General features: G+C 38.3%; 1 protein-coding gene across 1 annotated transcript in view; it reads left to right on the top strand.

Moving 5' to 3' along the window:
- The first annotated feature begins 3,510 nt into the window (after positions 1-3,510).
- Positions 3,511-17,367, top strand: part of FRK (fyn related Src family tyrosine kinase) — a 101,404-nt gene continuing 87,547 nt past the window's right edge. Inside the window, exon 1 of the mRNA XM_025860638.2 lies at positions 3,511-4,372. Coding sequence (XP_025716423.1) covers positions 3,999-4,372 — 374 coding nt within the window. The 5' untranslated portion in view covers positions 3,511-3,998. The remainder of the gene's footprint in view (positions 4,373-17,367) is intronic.

The raw sequence follows: 17,367 nt of genomic DNA, 5'->3' as shown, positions 1-17,367 counted from the left end.
CCTCCCTCCCTTCCTTCCTTCCTCCCTCCCTTCCTCCCTCCCTTCCTTCCTCCCTCCCTTCCTCCCTCCCTCCCTTCCTTCCTTCCTCCCTCCCTTCCTCCCTCCCTTCCTTCCTTCCTCCCTTCCTCCCTCCCTTCCTCCCTCCCTTCCTTCCTCCCTCCCTTCCTCCTTCCCTTCCTCCCTCCCTTCCTCCCTCCCTTCCTTCCTCCCTCCCTTCCTCCCTCCCTTCCTCCCTCCCTTCCTTCCTTCCTTCCTTCCTCCCTCCCTCCCTCCCTCCCTCCCTTCCTTCCTTCCTTCCTTCCTTCCTTCCTTCCTTCCTTCCCTCCCTCCCTCCCTCCTTCCCTCCCTCCCCTCCTTCCTTCCTTCCTCAATACTTATGGAGTATTTACTGCTTACATACTGGCTGTTGTACAAGGCACTGAAGATTCAGAGAAGGAAATCTAATTCTTGTGGGGAAAGCAAACAAGTAAGAGAACCAAGTGGCATTCAGCAGGTGACCAAGTAGAAGTGTGTGTCAGGTTTTAGGGGTACACAGAGTAGGGGCCTCTACTTGTTATGGCAGAGAAAGTATCAATTGAACTCAGCCTGGAAAAATCACAAGGAAGTCAGGCGGTAGGGTGGGGCGGGGGCGGGAGGGCTTCAGGAGCCCTAGTTGCCTGGGGGACCTGCATCTCAGGGTGTGTGTGCGCTGCAGGGAAGGGCCATGAGGTTAGAGAGGTTAGCAGGGCCTTATGTGTCCTGATAAAGAATTTAGGTTTTATTCCAAACACACTGGATGATCCTGAAGGATTTTACACAGAAGAATGACATTAGCTTCTTTTTAGAGTCATCAAAACTCAGGCTTTGGAGACAGATTGAGACCAGGGTGTTACTCATGGTTCAGCCAGTTGGTGGCTGTGTAAGCTTGGACAATTTACTTAATCTCCTGGAGCCTTGGTTTCTTCTTCTTTTTTAAAGATTTTATTTATTTATTTGACAGAGAGAGAGACAGCAAGAGCAGGAACACAAGCAGGGGGAGTGGGAGAGGGAGAAGCAGGCTTCCTGTGGAGCAGGGAGCCTGATGCGGGGCTCGAAACCAGAACCCTAGGATCATGACCTGAGCCAAAGGCAGACGCTTAAGGACTGAGCCATCCAGGTGCTCGGTTTCTTCTTCTTCTTTTTTTTTTTTAATTTTTTATTGTTATGTTAATCACCATACATTACATCATTAATTTTGGATGTAGTGTTCCGTGATTCATTGTTTGTGCATAACACCCAGTGCTCCGCTCAGAACGTGCCCTCTTTGGTTTCTTCTTTAAATTGAAAACAAACATAAAACCCTACCTTCCTCATAGGTATTATTGTTTTTATTTTCTGAGAATTAAATGAATACCATTTGTAACATTCTTAGCACAGGGCCTGGTACATAGAAAGCCCTCCAATCCTGATGGCTACTCTTTACCAGCACTCATATCATTATTACTCTTGTAAATATTGCCCTGGGAGTGGTATGCAAGGTGAGTCAGGTAGAGGATAAGCTGGAGGAAGGGAGACTGCTTAGAACGCCTCTGGAATAATCTAGGGAAGAATATTCTATTTTTATTTATTTATTTATTTTTGTCCAGTACCCAGCTGTCATTCAGAAGGAATAAAAAATGTTTGTGGAATAAATGAAAAGGAAGACTGAGCAGAATGTCATGATTGATTAGCTCAGAGAAACCAGGGGGAGAGTAGAAGATGACTTTAAGTCTTCAAGCTTGGGTGACTGCAGAGTTCTGGTACTGTTGACACAAAGAAGCCTTTTCTCTTCCCATCCCATGGCTCAGCTTTCTCAGACCATTGCTCGCCTGACACCTTCGGATGGTCACCAGCTTTTTTCAGTTTCATTTATTAGCTCAGTGACTGTGCTGTGCACATCTGCCAATTTGTCTTTTTCTAGAATGCCTTGTCATGACCATAATGGAGGTATATCTGAATTTAAAAACTTCGAATTTTTGAAGTCTCAAACTCCACTTACAAATCGGGTTTGAATACCCTTCTCTAGCTGCTTCCAAATCTCATTTCATTTTTAGATCCTACAGATGTCTCTGGAAAGACTAGCATTCTATGCCTCTATATGGGGGCATTAATAGAATCCCACACTTTTACAATTAATATTGTGTCTGAAACAAAATATACTTATGGCTTCTCAATATTATATAATTGCCATTTTCTCTTATATGTAGAATTATATTTTTGGTCCCATGTCACAAACAAACAGACAACCCAAAACTGGCTCAGCTTTTGGCTTTTCTTTTACTGCTAAATTGGTGTTTCTACTCTAACTCTGAAGACAACCGGAAAAACCTGGGAATTTGACATGAGGTCTTGTTCTAGCCAGGTCATCTGTCCACATGAATGATTTTAGTACCAGGTAAGAGCAGATGGGGCTGAAGCCATGGGCATGGTTCCCTGGGTTCCCCCTCTGCCCTGCCCCACCGTTTTCCTTGAGTTTGATTATTCTGATTACTAAAAATGCCTTTCTGTTTGTCAAAGAACAGGAATTTTGAGGTTGTGCTGAGGCTTGGTTAGCCAGGTCAAGCCTCCAGTAACATATATAGAGATTGTTTTTTTTGGAGTGGAGAATTTTAATAAATGTCTTATGTGAAAACAAGTGACACATCGTAAACGAGTTGAGAGTGGTCTCTACTAGTGAAAATGGCGGTGTGTTGATCTGTCCACATTCTCTGCCTGATTGTTCTTGGGATCCAGAGCACACATTTGTGAGTCAGCTGTCGCAAACAAGAGGAAGTAAAGCAAACGCCACTGCCCATCAGGATGGCTGTCTGATCTCAGCGTCATTAGCTCCTGAGGTACTACCAATGAAGTTAGTCAGAATTCCTGTAGACCCACAGCTGCTCACGTGCAGCCTTTCTACTCCTTCTCTCTACTGGTCCCCTAATCTCTCTCTGTGTGTATGTATTTCAGAAATAGCACGTGAGAGATGGGAAATTAAATGTCTCTGTGGGAAAGAGCAGTGTTTCAGGTTCTCAGCATTTTAGTCAGCTGCTGTCGTATTTTTCCAGACTGTAAATATATTTTGAAGCTATTAAAAATTGATTCACAGTGATGAAAAAAGGTAGGAACTCAATAGTTCTTTCCCAGCTGCCATTTGTCCAGTAACAAATATCTAGACACTTTAATTATCCTTTTAATTTCCCCTAGTGTGGCAGAATAATCCTACTCATCTTCATGAACAGGGAAAAAAATCTGTGTTGGGAACATAGCAAGACAAAAAGCTCCCTGGGCTAGCCTGTTTATCTGGTAGTATGGACTTTGGCAGCGCTTTAAGAGTTTGGCTTCCTGGTGAGGGCGCTGGTCTCTCTTGGGTGTGGGAAGGGAGAGGTAGAGAGGACAGGAATCTCTTTTAAATCACAGAGAAAAGGAAACCAGGAAGTAAGGAGAAATTATTAGTCTGCTCATAGCTCAGGATGTTAAAGGCAATAGGCTCAGCTGGTTGGTTAATCATTAGCAAAAAGGAAAGAGCAGTGGGGGTCAGGACCGGCCAGACCACAGAGACGGACCTGAAGCAGGGAGGGAGCTTCCGGCAGAGGCAAGATGTAATCTTACCTGCAGTTCACCTCTTTCTCTTATTAACTTTACCTCGGCACATAAAGCAAGACGAGTCTTCTGTTCGCAGACGTTTGTCTAAATAAAGCCCTCTTAACTTTATTTTTGCTGTGGGATTCCTAAGCAGACAAGAAGAAAAGGCATCTTCCCCCGAGCAGCCTCCCAGCTCCCACTCAGTTTGGCATTGGAGCAGCAGCTCGGGCCACAGAAAGCAAGCAGGTGAGTGTCCCCAAGCGGGGATCACCGCAGGCAGGTCGGCCGCCTGTTGTGAAACGGGGCTTTGCACCCTCTCGGAAGCCGGGGGAGTTGGTGCTGACTTCCAAGCTGCCTGGTGGAAGAAGAGAAAGTGGATCTGCAGAGACTGAGGGGAGAGGGAGAAGCCCCTCTCCCCTCTTCCCTACCACAGCACCATGGGCAACATTTGTCTGAGGTTCTGGGCGAACTTGGGGCCCTGCCTCCCGTGCTTGTTCCAGGAGGCCGACAAGCCGGCGGTGGTGATTGAGAACCCAGTAGCCTGCTGCTCCCCCGATCCTCCCCAGTCGCAGAGTCAGGAGCCCAGGAGAAGCCACGGCCACTACTTCGTGGCTCTGTTTGATTACCAGGCGCGGACCGCAGAGGACCTGAGCTTCCGCGCGGGCGACAAGCTCCAAGTCCTGGACACTTCCCTCGAGGGCTGGTGGTTGGCCAGGCACTTGGAGAGAAGGGAAGATGCCTCTGGCCAACCGCTACAGGGCTATATTCCTTCAAACTATGTGGCTGAGGACAGGAGCCTGCAGGCAGAGCCGTGAGTAATACAAACCCACACTTTCTCAACTCTCTGAGGGCAGGTAATGAGTTTTCCTTCTTACCTATCCGCAGCCCCCGCATTTCCAAAGAACTGCCCAGAAAGTAGGAGGAAGCCTTGGTAAGAACCTCCTAATTGAAACACACCTCTCCTGCTAAGGGAGAGTGAGACTGGCATGTAATTGTTGTGCAAAGGACTTCTATTACCATGGGCCCTGGGTGAATCTTCATCCATGTAAACAAATGGCGCATTTAATGCCCTACCTTTTCTTTGGCTGTAAAATAAGTCATGCCTCGCTTTAATAATATAATAATGTAAATATATATTAATAAATATATTATTATAATATATATTATTATATATAATATATATTAATTAAATAAATATAATAATAATAATAGAACTGCATTTCATTTGCAGGTATCTCATAGATCTTCCTTAAATCTTTCAAATCTGAAGTCCAGCTCTCTCTCTTTTAAAACTTCGGAGCATCAACCCCCAACCCTAACTCTAATTTTAATCCTTTTTCATTCTGTTAGGCACACACAGGGCCAACTAACATACAGGGTAACATTTAGAAGATGCTGATTTTTCACTCCTTTTTCCCAGTACAATCATGACTAGACTTTTTTCTTTGAGTACCAGATAAGGACTTAGGCTACCCAAATTGTGATAGTTTGGAGCTTTTATTATGATTAGAAACTGGCCAGCTACAGATATTTTGTAAGTTTTAACAAGGAAAATATAATGGCAGTATTTCCCCAAAGGAGGTGATAAAGACTACTCCGATATTTGAAAAAAATCCTATGAATTATGATGGACCCACAGAGGAAAATTTTATATACTTATCCACTCATCCATCCATCCATCCATCCGTGCATCCAAGCATCCATCCATCCATCCATGCATCCATCCATCCATCCATCCATGCATCCATCCATCCATCCATCCATCCGTGCATCCAATCCATCCATCCATCCATCCATGCATCCATCCATCCATCCATCCATGCATCCATCCATCCATCCATCCATCCGTGCATCCAAGCATCCATCCATCCATCCATGCATCCATCCATCCATCCATCCATGTAAGTGCCAGGCACAGCAGGGGCATGGTGAGTGGGGGAGGAGGGAGGTTATGCTAGTGGTGGTTGACTATAAAGTAGGTAAAGCACAGTCTTTTCAATGGATAGTTGAGGTTTGCTGGGTTGAGAAGCAAGTGGGGACTGTTACTCCCTAACTTTCTTCCTGCCTGGTTCCAGTGAAACCCAAGACTGGGAATGTCTCTCAGGACTCATTTTATAGAATGGATCCTTAGTAGAGGAACGAGCCACTGGGGATTCACTCATTTTCTCATATGGTTCTCCTTTTTATGAGAGCTGCAGCATCCTTTACTAGCCCAGGGAATAAAATGGCAAGGAAGTGCCATTGGGGCAGTACTGCTGCTCTCTAAACTCAAATACAAATACAGAAGGAGGTTTTATAATTTTTGACATTCTTTCCAACACCAGGAACCTATACATGTTAAGAAGGGTCTTATTTTATGCCCAAATAGAAATGAATTGAAATCTAGACTTTTGAGGAATGGAATTGTTCTCAAATGAGAAAATCATCTGTGTAAACATTTGTTTTCTGTGTTAATCTATAGGAAATATCTTATTCATTGAATGCTTACTTATGTGCATTTGTTTTTACTACTGTACGATTTACAGATATGGTATGGTAAGGTATGGTATTATGTATGTTTTATATTCAGCATAACATATGCATACTATACGAATGAATACTAGAATATTTATACTAGAGTCTTGAACTCATAATCTACTAATATTTTTATCATTCTATTTTTTATTCATCGTGATAAGTGTACTCTTTAATCTCCACCCCATATTTCCCCTATCCCCCATCCACATCCCCTCTGGTACTCATCAGTTTGTTCTCTCTAGTTAAGAATCTGTTTGTTGATTTCTCTTTCTCTCTCTCTTTCCCTTTGCTCATGTTTCTTAAATTTCACATATGAGTGAGATCATATGGTATTTGTCTTTCTCTGACTTACTGATTTCCCTTAGTTTTATATTCTCTTGCTCTATGCATGTTGCAAATGGAAAGATCTCATTCTTTTTTACAGGTGTATAATATTCCACTCTCTGTCTGTCTATCTATCACATCTTTATCCATTCATCTATAAGTGGACACTTGGGCTGCTTTCATAGTTTAGCTATTGTAAATAATGCTGCAATAAATATAGGGATACCTGTATCCCTTTGAATTAGTGTTTTTATATATTTTTTTGTAAATACGCAATAATATGATTACTGATTATAGGATAGTTTTACTTTTAATTGTTTGAGGAAGCTCCATACTGTTTTCCACAGTGGCTTCACCAGTTTGCATTCCCACCAACAGTGCAAGAGGGTTCCTTTTTCTCCACATTCTCACCAACACTTGTTGTTTCCTGTGTTTTTGGTTTTAGCCATTCTGACAGGTGTGAAGTGATATCTCATTGTAGTTTTGATTTGCATTTCCCTGATGATGAGTGATGTTTAAAATCTTTTCATGTGTCTGTTGGCCGTCTCTATGTCTTCTTTGTAGAAATGTCTGTTCATATCTTCTGCCCATTTTTTAATTGGATTATTTGGTTTTTGGGTATTGAGTTGTATCAGTTCTTTTTTGATCCTAACCCTTTATCAGATATGTCATTTTCAAATATCTTCTCCCATTCAGCAGGTTGCCTTTTAGCTGTATTGATTATTTCCTTCACTGTGCAGAAACTTGTTATTTTGATGTAGTCCCAATAGGTTAGTTTTGCTTTTATTTCCCTTGCTTCGGGAGACATAGCTAGAAAAATGTTGCTAGGGCCAATGTCAGAGAGATTACTGCCTATACTCTCTTGTAGGATTTTTATGGTTTCAGGTCTCACGTTTAGGTCTCTAATCCATTTTGAGTTTATTTTTGTGTATGGTGAAAGAAAGTGGTCGAGTTTCATTCTTTTGCATGTAGCTGTCCAGTTTTCCCAACACCGTTTGTTGAAGAGACTGTCTTTTTCCCATTGTATATTCATTCCTCCTTTGTTGAAGATTAACTGACCATATAAATGTGGGTTTATTTTGGCTTTTCTGTTCTATTCCATTGATTTGTGTGTTTGTTTTTTATAATCAATACCATACTGTTTTAATTACTACCGCTTTGTAATAGAGTTTGAAATCTGGAATTGTGATACCTCTAGTTTTGTTTTTCTTTTTAAAGATTCCTTTGGCTATTTGAGGTCTTTTTTGGTTCCATACAAATTTTAGGATTCCTTGTTCTAGCTCTGTGAAAAATGCTGTTGGTATTTTGATACAGATTGCATTGAATTTATAGATTGCTCTGGGTAGTATAGACATTTTAACAATATTTGTTCTTCTAACTCATGAGCATGGAATGTCTTTCCATTTCTTTATGTCATCTTGAATTTCTTACATCAGTGTTTTATAGTTTTATATTTGCAGATGACATAATACTATATATAGAAAGCCCTAAAGACTCTACCAAAAAAACAAAAACAAAAACAAAAAAAGTACTAGAACTGATAATTCAGCAAGTCTCAGGATATAAAATTAATGTACAGAAATCTGTTGAATTCCTATATGCTGGTAATGAAGCAGCAGAAAGTGAAATTAAGAAAACAATCCCATTTACAATTGTACCAAAAACAATAAAATATCTAGGAATAAACTTAACCAAAGAGGTGAAAGCTCTGTACTCTAAAAACCTTTTAATCTACTAATTTTAAATGTATTTAATGTATATAATTGCTTAGGACCTCTGTTTGCTCATCTATAGGGTCCCTGGGGTCACGTAGATCTCTGGGTTCCCTGATGGTCTGGGAACATGAGCTCTTAATGTTTCATATGTAGTGGTTTAGCTACATTCATACTTGACAAAACAGCAAATGCTGAAGAAAACAAGTAAACTGAAATAAGACCATTCAAAAGTGATAATAGTCTGGGTAACAGGTGCAAGCACAGTGTCCTTTGCTTATTTAGATTATATTTGCCTACCAAACACAAAATAAGACTACAATATTGTGGCTATTTTTTTATTCTCATGGGCTATCTGTAACCAAGAATACTTTTTCTTTTCTGTACGTAACTCCTGACATTTTTCCTCCTGGAAATGGTTCTCAGCAGTATTCCGATGTGTCACTACTGACCTATAGTGGGCTCCCCTTGGGATCTTCACATCCACTGGAATAAAAACTTGATGCCCAGAAGATGTTGCCACTGTGTCTCTTGGTCAACGTGGACCATTTCTTTTCATTTAAGTGTACACCATGGCCTTCATCTATGAACAGAGGTTATTAATGAGAGTTCTTGCCACCAAATAGCTAAATTCCTTCAATACTTTCAGTGCAGGTAGCTGCAGCCTCTAGAATTCCAGTCCATTTCAAGTGGTAGTGATTTAACTTAACAGTTAAGCAGTTAACAGTCTTCTGAGTGAGGGTGTCCAAGTGGCCCACACAGTGCCGTACTACCCGCGGAATTACACAAAGATGTTTTTTAATATCTTTCTTCATTGAGTGTTTGAAAATTACACTTCATTTTTTTCCTTTCAAATACTGTGGAAGTTAATGTAGTTTATTTTACAATGAGCTCAGTATATAGCATTAAGTAAAGATTATTGTTTATATTTGCCTGTGTGAGATGGGAGGCAATGGGAAACCAATGAAAACTGAGTTACCAAAATCCTAAGTAGACTAGTTTATTGCATGCATATTAGTATTTATCTGTTTGTGTCTTTATTCTTGTCTTGCTGAAATAAGAAAACAATGCAAATACTTACGGAGTTACCAGTGTCAGGCAAATCAGTTGAAGGTTTTAGCTTTTTTTTGTTTTTTTAATACTAAGAAATGGAGATGTTAAAAAAAGAACTATGCTATTGTTAAAAGATAAACCAATTTAATACTTGATTGTTATTCCACTTTGAAATACCTTTTCTGAATATCTCGCATTAAGCGATATAATAAAGCCATTCTTAATGACTTATTTTGTCTCTAGGAAAAATTATTATATTTACCTTAACTTCAATTTGAACTCCTAGGTCCTTTCATAGATGAGTGCTATTCTTCAACATCTTCAACATAGAATTTCTCAAAAGCCTTGCTCTTAGAGTCTGATTACTCAGAACTCTGCATTTTTTTCTTTTTTTAAAATTTATTTATTTTTATTTAAATTCAATTAACATATAATGTATTATTGGTTTCAGAGGTAGAAGTCAGTGATTCATCAGTCTCATATAATACCCAGTGCTTATTACATCACGTGCCCTCCTTCGTGTCCATCACCTAGTTACCCCATCCTCCCAACCCTCTCCCTTCCAGCAACGCTCAGTTTGTTTCCTATAATTAAGAGTCTCTTATGGTTTGTCTCCCTCTCTGATTTTGTCTTGTTTTATATTTTCCCTCTCTTCCCCTATGATCCTGTTTGTTTCTTAAATTCCACATATCAGGGAGATCATATGATAATTGTCTTTCTCTGATTGACTTATTTCGCTTAGCATAACACCCTCTAGTTCCATCCACATTGTTGCAAATGGCAGGATTTCATTTTTTGATGGCTGAGTAGTATTCCATCCATTTACATTTTTTTATTCACAGTGTTTTTAGAAATAAAGTTCACCCAGAAAATAATGGTATGGAAATTACATATAAATCTTGGAGCCAAGAACAATGGCTTTAAATTCCATGTTTTTACTGTAAAAAAAATTTAATGCAATATAGTGATGGAAAGCAAAATGGTCAGCAATTGTACAATTTACACATAGCAAATCATTTATCCACAAAGGGTTTAAAAACTTCTTTGCCTAATTGTCTAAGTGTGCTTTAGGTGGTGCTCACACACTTTATACCAAATTAAACTATGAAAGCATTCAGTGGAAAGCTTTTTCTCCTCCTTTCAATTGCCACATAAAGGCAGATTATTTCCAGTTCCTCTCCTATTCACCATTTTATGAGCTGCTTTGAAAAAAAATATTTGTACCTTGTAATTTTGTTGGTAGTTTATGCTATGAAATAAAAGTGTTAGAATTTTATGAAGTATAAAGGTAATGGAATTTCTCCCTATCTGTTTAGGGCATATTTTCCTAATTGTGCTCCTCTTTACTGTGTCAAACTAGAGTTCTGTCAAAATTTTATCTAATTTAAGATCATTGCCATTGTCTGGCTTGAAGAAAGTAGCACTGAAAAATAAAGGGGTCTATTCTCAGGAAGAGAATTCTTTTACCCCACCATTTTTTTTTTTTAAAGATTTTATTTATTTATTCATGAGAGACAGAGGAGGAGAGAGAGAGAGAGAAGCAGAGGGAGAAGCAGGCTCCCAAGGAGCAGGGAGCCTGATGCGGGACTCGATCCCAGGACCCTGGGATCATGACCTGAGCTGAAGGCAGACGCTTAACCATCTGAGCCACCCAGGTGCCCCTTTTACCCCACCATTTTAAAATACAGTTGGAGCTTCACTATTTGGTGATTTGAATACTGCTGAATTTGATAACTGTCCAATACAAGTTGTGCGTAGTGTTCCTAGTTATTTTCAAACTAGATGTCAGTAGACTTCTTTCTCAGCTGGGTAATGAAGCCACCTTTTGAATCTTATTAGTGAACGATGTAGTTTAAAAATTAAAATTATCATTAAGACATAAATAAATGAAGGCATCAGTATATATGTATATAATTATTTGAGTCTAATTGACATACAATGTAACATTAGTTGCAGGTGTACAACATAGTAATTTGACAAGTTTATACATTATGCTCTGTTGACCACAAGTCAATACCATTGACTATATTTCTTATGCCTTGCCCTTTATTCCTATATAGTAGTCATTCCGTAACTGGAAGCCTGTTTCTTCCATTCCCCTGCACCCATTTTGCCCAACCCCCATCCTCCTCCCCTCTGGCAACCATGTTTGTTCTCTGTATTTTTAGGTCTGATTCTGCTTTTTGTTTGTTTGTTTTTCGTGTTTTTTTTTTTTAATGAGTGAAATCATATGGTATTTGTCTTTCTTAGCCTGACTTATTTCACTTAGCATAATACCCTCAAGGTCCATCCATGTTGTCTCAAATGGCATGATCTCTCATCTTTTTTATGATTTCATAATGTTTCAAATACCCCACATCTTCCTTATCTGTTCATCTATTGATGGACACTTAGTTTGCTTCCATATTTTGGTTATTGTAAATAGTGCTGTAATAAACATAGGAGTGCATATGTCTTTTCAAATTAAAGTTTTCATTTTATTTGGGTAAGTACCCATTAGTAGAATTTTTTGATCATACGATATTTTTGTTTTTAATTTTTTGAGGAACTTCCATACTATTTTCCATATTTCTTTCCCTTTGGGATAGTTTTCAAGGAAGACTAAGTGCATATATGTAGAAAATGAAAATAATGCATTTTCAGTTTTTCTCCCCCAAACAAAGTATAAATACCATTGTTTTAGAAACTAAGTAAAATAGAGATTTCCATATATAAGTAAAATATATCATAAGAATAATATAGCTGTTATCAAAATAAATGTTCCAGATAAATCCAACATAAGAATTTTAGGACAAATAATTTAAATTAGTTAGAAAAATGTATTATTTTTTTTAAAAGATTTTATTTATTTATTTGAGAGAGAGAGAGAATGAGAGATAGAAAGCACGAGAGGGAAGAGGGTCAGAGGGAGAAGCAGACTCCCTGCTGAGCAGGGAGCCCAATGCGGGACTCGATCCCGGGACTCCAGGATCATGACCTGAGCCGAAGGCAGTTGCTTAACCAACTGAGCCACCCAGGCGCCCAGAAAAATGTAGTATTAAGTGACTTTATTACCTATAGAATTATGATGTATTCTCTCCTAATCCCTTGATGTAAAATAATAAATATGGTGCTAAAATACTTAATTTATAAAACATTACATCACAGATATAATATTACATGGTTGGTTGTTCATATTAATATAACTATTATGCTTATGTTAACATAACTGTGTTTCTCTTAATTTGTTACATAATGAATTTTATGTAAATTGTCACCATTTTCAAGAAAAATGATAATTAACTGCTAAATTAAAATAAATTTTAGGATGCCTGGGTGGCTCAGTTGGTTAAGCAGCTGCCTTCAGCTCAGGTCATGATCCCAGGGTCCTGGGATCGTTCCCCGCATCAGGTTCCCTCCTCGGCTGGGAGCCTGCTTCTCCCTGGGCTCCCCGCTCATGCTCTCTCTCGCTATCTCTGTCTCTCTGTCTCAAATAAATAAATAAAATCTTTGAAATAAAATAAAATAAATTTTATAAGCATAATGGCAAAGTTGTAGAAGAGAGGAAAAGAGGAACCAACTAAACTGCACTAAAATCACCGTTAAGGGGCATCTGGGTGGCTCTGTTGGTTAAGCATCAGACTTGTGATTTTGGCTCAGGTCATAATTTGAGATCGAGTCCCCTGTTGGGCTCTTGCTGGGTGTGGAGCCCGCTTAAGATTGTTTTTCTCCCACTCCCTCTGCCCCTCCCCTTCCCTCCTCCTCTCTAAAAAAAAAAAAATCACAGTTAAAGTGTAAGTGTAATTAATAGCAGTTTAAAGTAGTTGCTGAATAGTAAAATTTGATTACATGTATCTCAAGATATCTTTGAGAAGCAGTGAAATGACACCCCAAGAGAGTTGTTTGAATGGCATATTGCAATTGAAACTTTCAAAGTATTGGGGCACCTGGGTGGCTCAGTCGTTAAGAATCCACCTTCTGCTCAGGTCATGATACCAGAGTCCTGGGATTGAGCCCCGCATCAAGTCCCACATCAGGCTCCCTGCTCAGCGGGGAGCCTCTTTCTTCCTCTCTTGCTCCCCCTGCTTGTGTTCTCTCTGTCAAATAAATAAATAAAATCTTAAAAAAAAAAAAAAGTAAATGAACAACCACCAAAAAAACCAACTCTTTCTCTAGTAAGAGTATTGATTTTTTTTTCAGGTTTTCAACAAATTACTAATGATGAAAAACATTTTATATAAAAAAATAAAATGATGAATACTATAAAAATTTTTCATATGAGTGAATTACATTATAAGCTACTGTGCTTCAATCCTAAAGATTAGAGCCTAAATTCCAACTTAATCAGATTCATTTTTTGAAAGAAAAAATATTCTATTGGTTTTTTTCTAATTTGTTTTTGTTCAGATGAATTTATTTGAATGTTTAGTTTGCCTCTGTAGCTACATCCTGGTGTTATTTTTGATGAATAAAGGTCAAACATCTCACCAAACTGACATTTCCAAAGTAAACACAACCTTCTGTACAATAAAGTAGAACTAACTTTTGTTAGGCAACTATTATGTCCTGTCTACTAGGTCTTGAGGTTCCCAAGAGAAAAACCAGGTTTTGCCTTAGTTAACTGCCTGATTATCAACTCAGAAAATTCCCTTTGGACTTCCCAACTCTCAGTCCTGTAGTGATACCACCATATCATAAATAAAAATCAGAACAACATTTGGGTTCTTGCTGGATATTTTAACTAGGTCAAAATGTTAGTGGCGTAGAATTTTAATGGAGATATAATGCTAATTGCTTTTTTAAATGTGTTTAAGAACACAGGCTGGGTGACCAGATGATCTAAATTTGAGTTTGGCTCTGTCATGGCTTAGCTGTGTGAACTTGAGCAAATTATTTGACCCCTCTGCCTCAGTTTCTCATATGTAAAATAGGAATAAAAATGACACCTATCTCGTAGGGTCATTATGTGACATAAATGAGATTATTTGTGTGAAAAGCACACATCACAGGGCTTCATAAATGTTACCTATTACTGAGTTGCATGGCTCCCCATTTACTTATACCTAAATGAATCACACTTTGTGCATCTCCACTCTAACCTCAGCTCACAGTATTTTTTCCCTGAAATGGGTTTCACATGCTGAATATCTTTTAGTCTTTTTTCCATACTCTCCCTCACTGCGGTCTTGGGCTTCACATGGGCAGGCTGTCTTGCCTACAAACCCCTCCCTCCTCTTTTCCTGACCACCGCTCACTCATATTCAGTATCACCCTGTTCGTTCCTCTCTCTCTGAAGGCTTCCTTGACTTTCTGGACTACGTGAGGTGTACCTGTTTAGAGCCTTTAACGTCATTCATCATCATTGCCTATCTATTATCAGAGACTATAAACTCTGGGTGTGGGAGGTGGAGAGAGGAGCCATTGCCTTGGGCCCCAGAGCTTGGTGTGGTGCCTAAATAGTGTAGTGCTTAAATAATTCATTTACCCAAATACTGTTTGGGTAAATGAATAATTAAACAAATGTTTACTTATCTACAAATCTCAGATCTTTTGAAGAGCAGCTGACAAAACTACCTTTTTTTTTTAACAGTTCTCTGAGTTGCTTTTTTACCTACCAGAAATATCTAATGAGTTTCTAAAGGCATAGGACATTTTGCATTCTTTTCTCAATGAATTGTTCATCTTAATTTTTGGTTAGACTCATAGTCATAAATATAATTTCTAGGGTCCCAGAAATTTGTAGCTCTAATCCACTCCTGGGGAAAAAATACTTAGGGGTCACCGATTGATTTGAATATTATCCATAATGTAGAATGAATATTGAGCCAGAAACAGATTGTGAATCTTATTGAAATGGTATTTAAAAATCACATACATACGTATCAAACTATATTGTGGTTATATTTAGAGTAAAGGAATTATTGGCCTGAGCTTTTAAATGGACAGAAAACCAAAACCCAATTTATAAAATTAATGTCATGGGGCCAGACTTGTAATTTCAGTTTTTATGCTTAACAGACATGATTTCAAATTATTATGTATATGAAATATTTTTCAGATTGTGCATGCTGAAAGTTTGATGCTTTTACTGAATATTAATAGATTTTCACTGTCACATTCTAAAACATTACCAAACAATAATTATATGTTTTTTTTACTAGTTTTCTTACTAATTAGCTGCTAATTTCTCTGCAGCATTTTCTGACTCCTATTTTTAATTTAACACTTATTAGCACTGGAAAGATTGGAACAGTTTTTCTGGGGGAAGGTAGTTATGCAGATTGATTGTATTTTAGACCACCTTATGGCTGTTTTCCTGAAGCCTGCAACTTTAGTATTAGTTTATGTGGATTTTTTTGAAGATTAACGTAACAAGAATTTTGCTAAACTGTATAGGTACAAATGTAGATCATGTGATCTGTATTATACACCTTCATGCTTATTTAACTAATTTCAGATGCCATATAGACTGTCCTTGTGTATGATCTTTTTGTCATGAGGTCATTTTTTTTCTACAAAGTTTTTCAATTAGGTTTTTTCCTATTTAAAAATTGAATTAATTTTAGTGTTAGATTCTTAAATGTTTTTGTCTTCTTTTTTCTTCATATGCATATTTTGTAGTGCCTTTAAATTCAGACTAAATTTCTCAATTAGAGATTTTTTTCATGAATTTTATGCCTTTTGAAGGGTAAAATGGAAATGCAATTCAAGAAGCGCTGTAACTAAGAACTTTTGTAATTCAAGAAATACTATTACTGAGAACTTTTAAAATTTATACTAGCTATCTATTTTGAAAGGCATTTGGAATCTTATATCAAAATAAATATTTCCATTAACACAAATGTTGCATACCACACTGGAAGCATGATTCAGAAGAATCCCATATAGTTCTGTGACAGGCCAGTATCGTTGGTAGATTTAAAGTCACTCTGATGCTATTCCAATCTCACATATATTTTTTCTTCTATATCTGAATATTAATCAATTATGTCATACCAAGATTCTCATTACAGGAGGGGCATCATCCTGTAAACCCCAGAATTGTGCTGACGGCGAAGTCCCTTCTAAGAAGTCCTCTCTGGAGGGTGCTTGTGTTATGTCTATGAAGTAGGATTCAGGACACTTTCTCCAAAATCTCCTCAGCATTTCTAGTCATTGAGAAAGATAGAGTCTGTGGGGTTCATGTATCCATTCAGTAAGCATTTTGTGTATATTTACTTTATTAAAGGCACTGTTTTTGGATAGTGGGAGATACCAAAATGAACAAGACAGTGCTTCTTCTTCTCAGAGAATTCTAACAATCTCTGGAGGTAAGACAAATAAACCAAGACTGTATGTCAGTGCTTGTCAGCCAAAGACCACCAGGAATATACCTGTGCTGGTTTATTACTCAGTGTGGGGAAGGAGAACACAGCATGGACAACAGTGGACTATCTCAGTAAGAGCATGTTAGAAAGAATGCATAATAGAATTTGGGGGTATAATTTTGGGGAGGGATGAAAGAAGCAAGGCTTCACTCTAGATTGACTACTGTCAGGAAGTGGGGATAACTGTATGATTGGGTATTTTAATAAATTTTGTTGAGAAGGAGGGAAGACTAGTTCAAGATTAAGGCTGTAATTGGTAAAGAAACAATAGTCACTCATGTTAGCCAAGATAAGGGGATGGTTGGTCATTTTTGTGGTTAGACAATGTCCATGTCTTTGTGGGTATTCAGGTGTGATTCAGAGTGATCTGATCTTGTGTTGGACTTGGCTTCATCTGATGTTAATGTTCTCTGAGGTTGTTTATACTCAACAGGAGAACACCAAGACCTACTCACAGCATAAGGCTAGCCCTTGGATGTCAGGGGCTGTTTTTCTCAGCTAGCATAAGACAGATGCTGATAAATGCCATAAGAGTAGCACAAGCTGTCATGTCATGCACTTTAAAAAATTATTATTTAGTGAATGAATGAAGAAATGAATACATGGATCAGTCCTGGTTTGGGAAAAATCATACCTTTCTTTCAGGGTTCAACTCATAAGACCCTTTTCTAAGAAGGTTTTTCTCACCTTCATTGGAAAAATTCATAATTTGTTCTTCCTATGACTGTATTTCTTGTTAATAGAGTGATGGATATAAAGATGGGATTTTGAGTTTTGAAGGCATTCACACAGAGGTGTTATAGATGTCACAAGAATAAGAATTGCAGACTATTGTAGACCCCACAAGGATTATA

Source organism: Callorhinus ursinus, unplaced genomic scaffold (genome assembly GCF_003265705.2).
Source record: "Callorhinus ursinus isolate GAN/ISIS: 27379988/994484 unplaced genomic scaffold, GSC_fseal_2.0 scaffold6, whole genome shotgun sequence".
Taxonomy (NCBI): domain Eukaryota; kingdom Metazoa; phylum Chordata; class Mammalia; order Carnivora; family Otariidae; genus Callorhinus; species Callorhinus ursinus.
The sequence above is the reverse complement of the archived record's forward strand: the minus strand, read 5'-3'. Positions and strand labels throughout refer to the sequence as shown.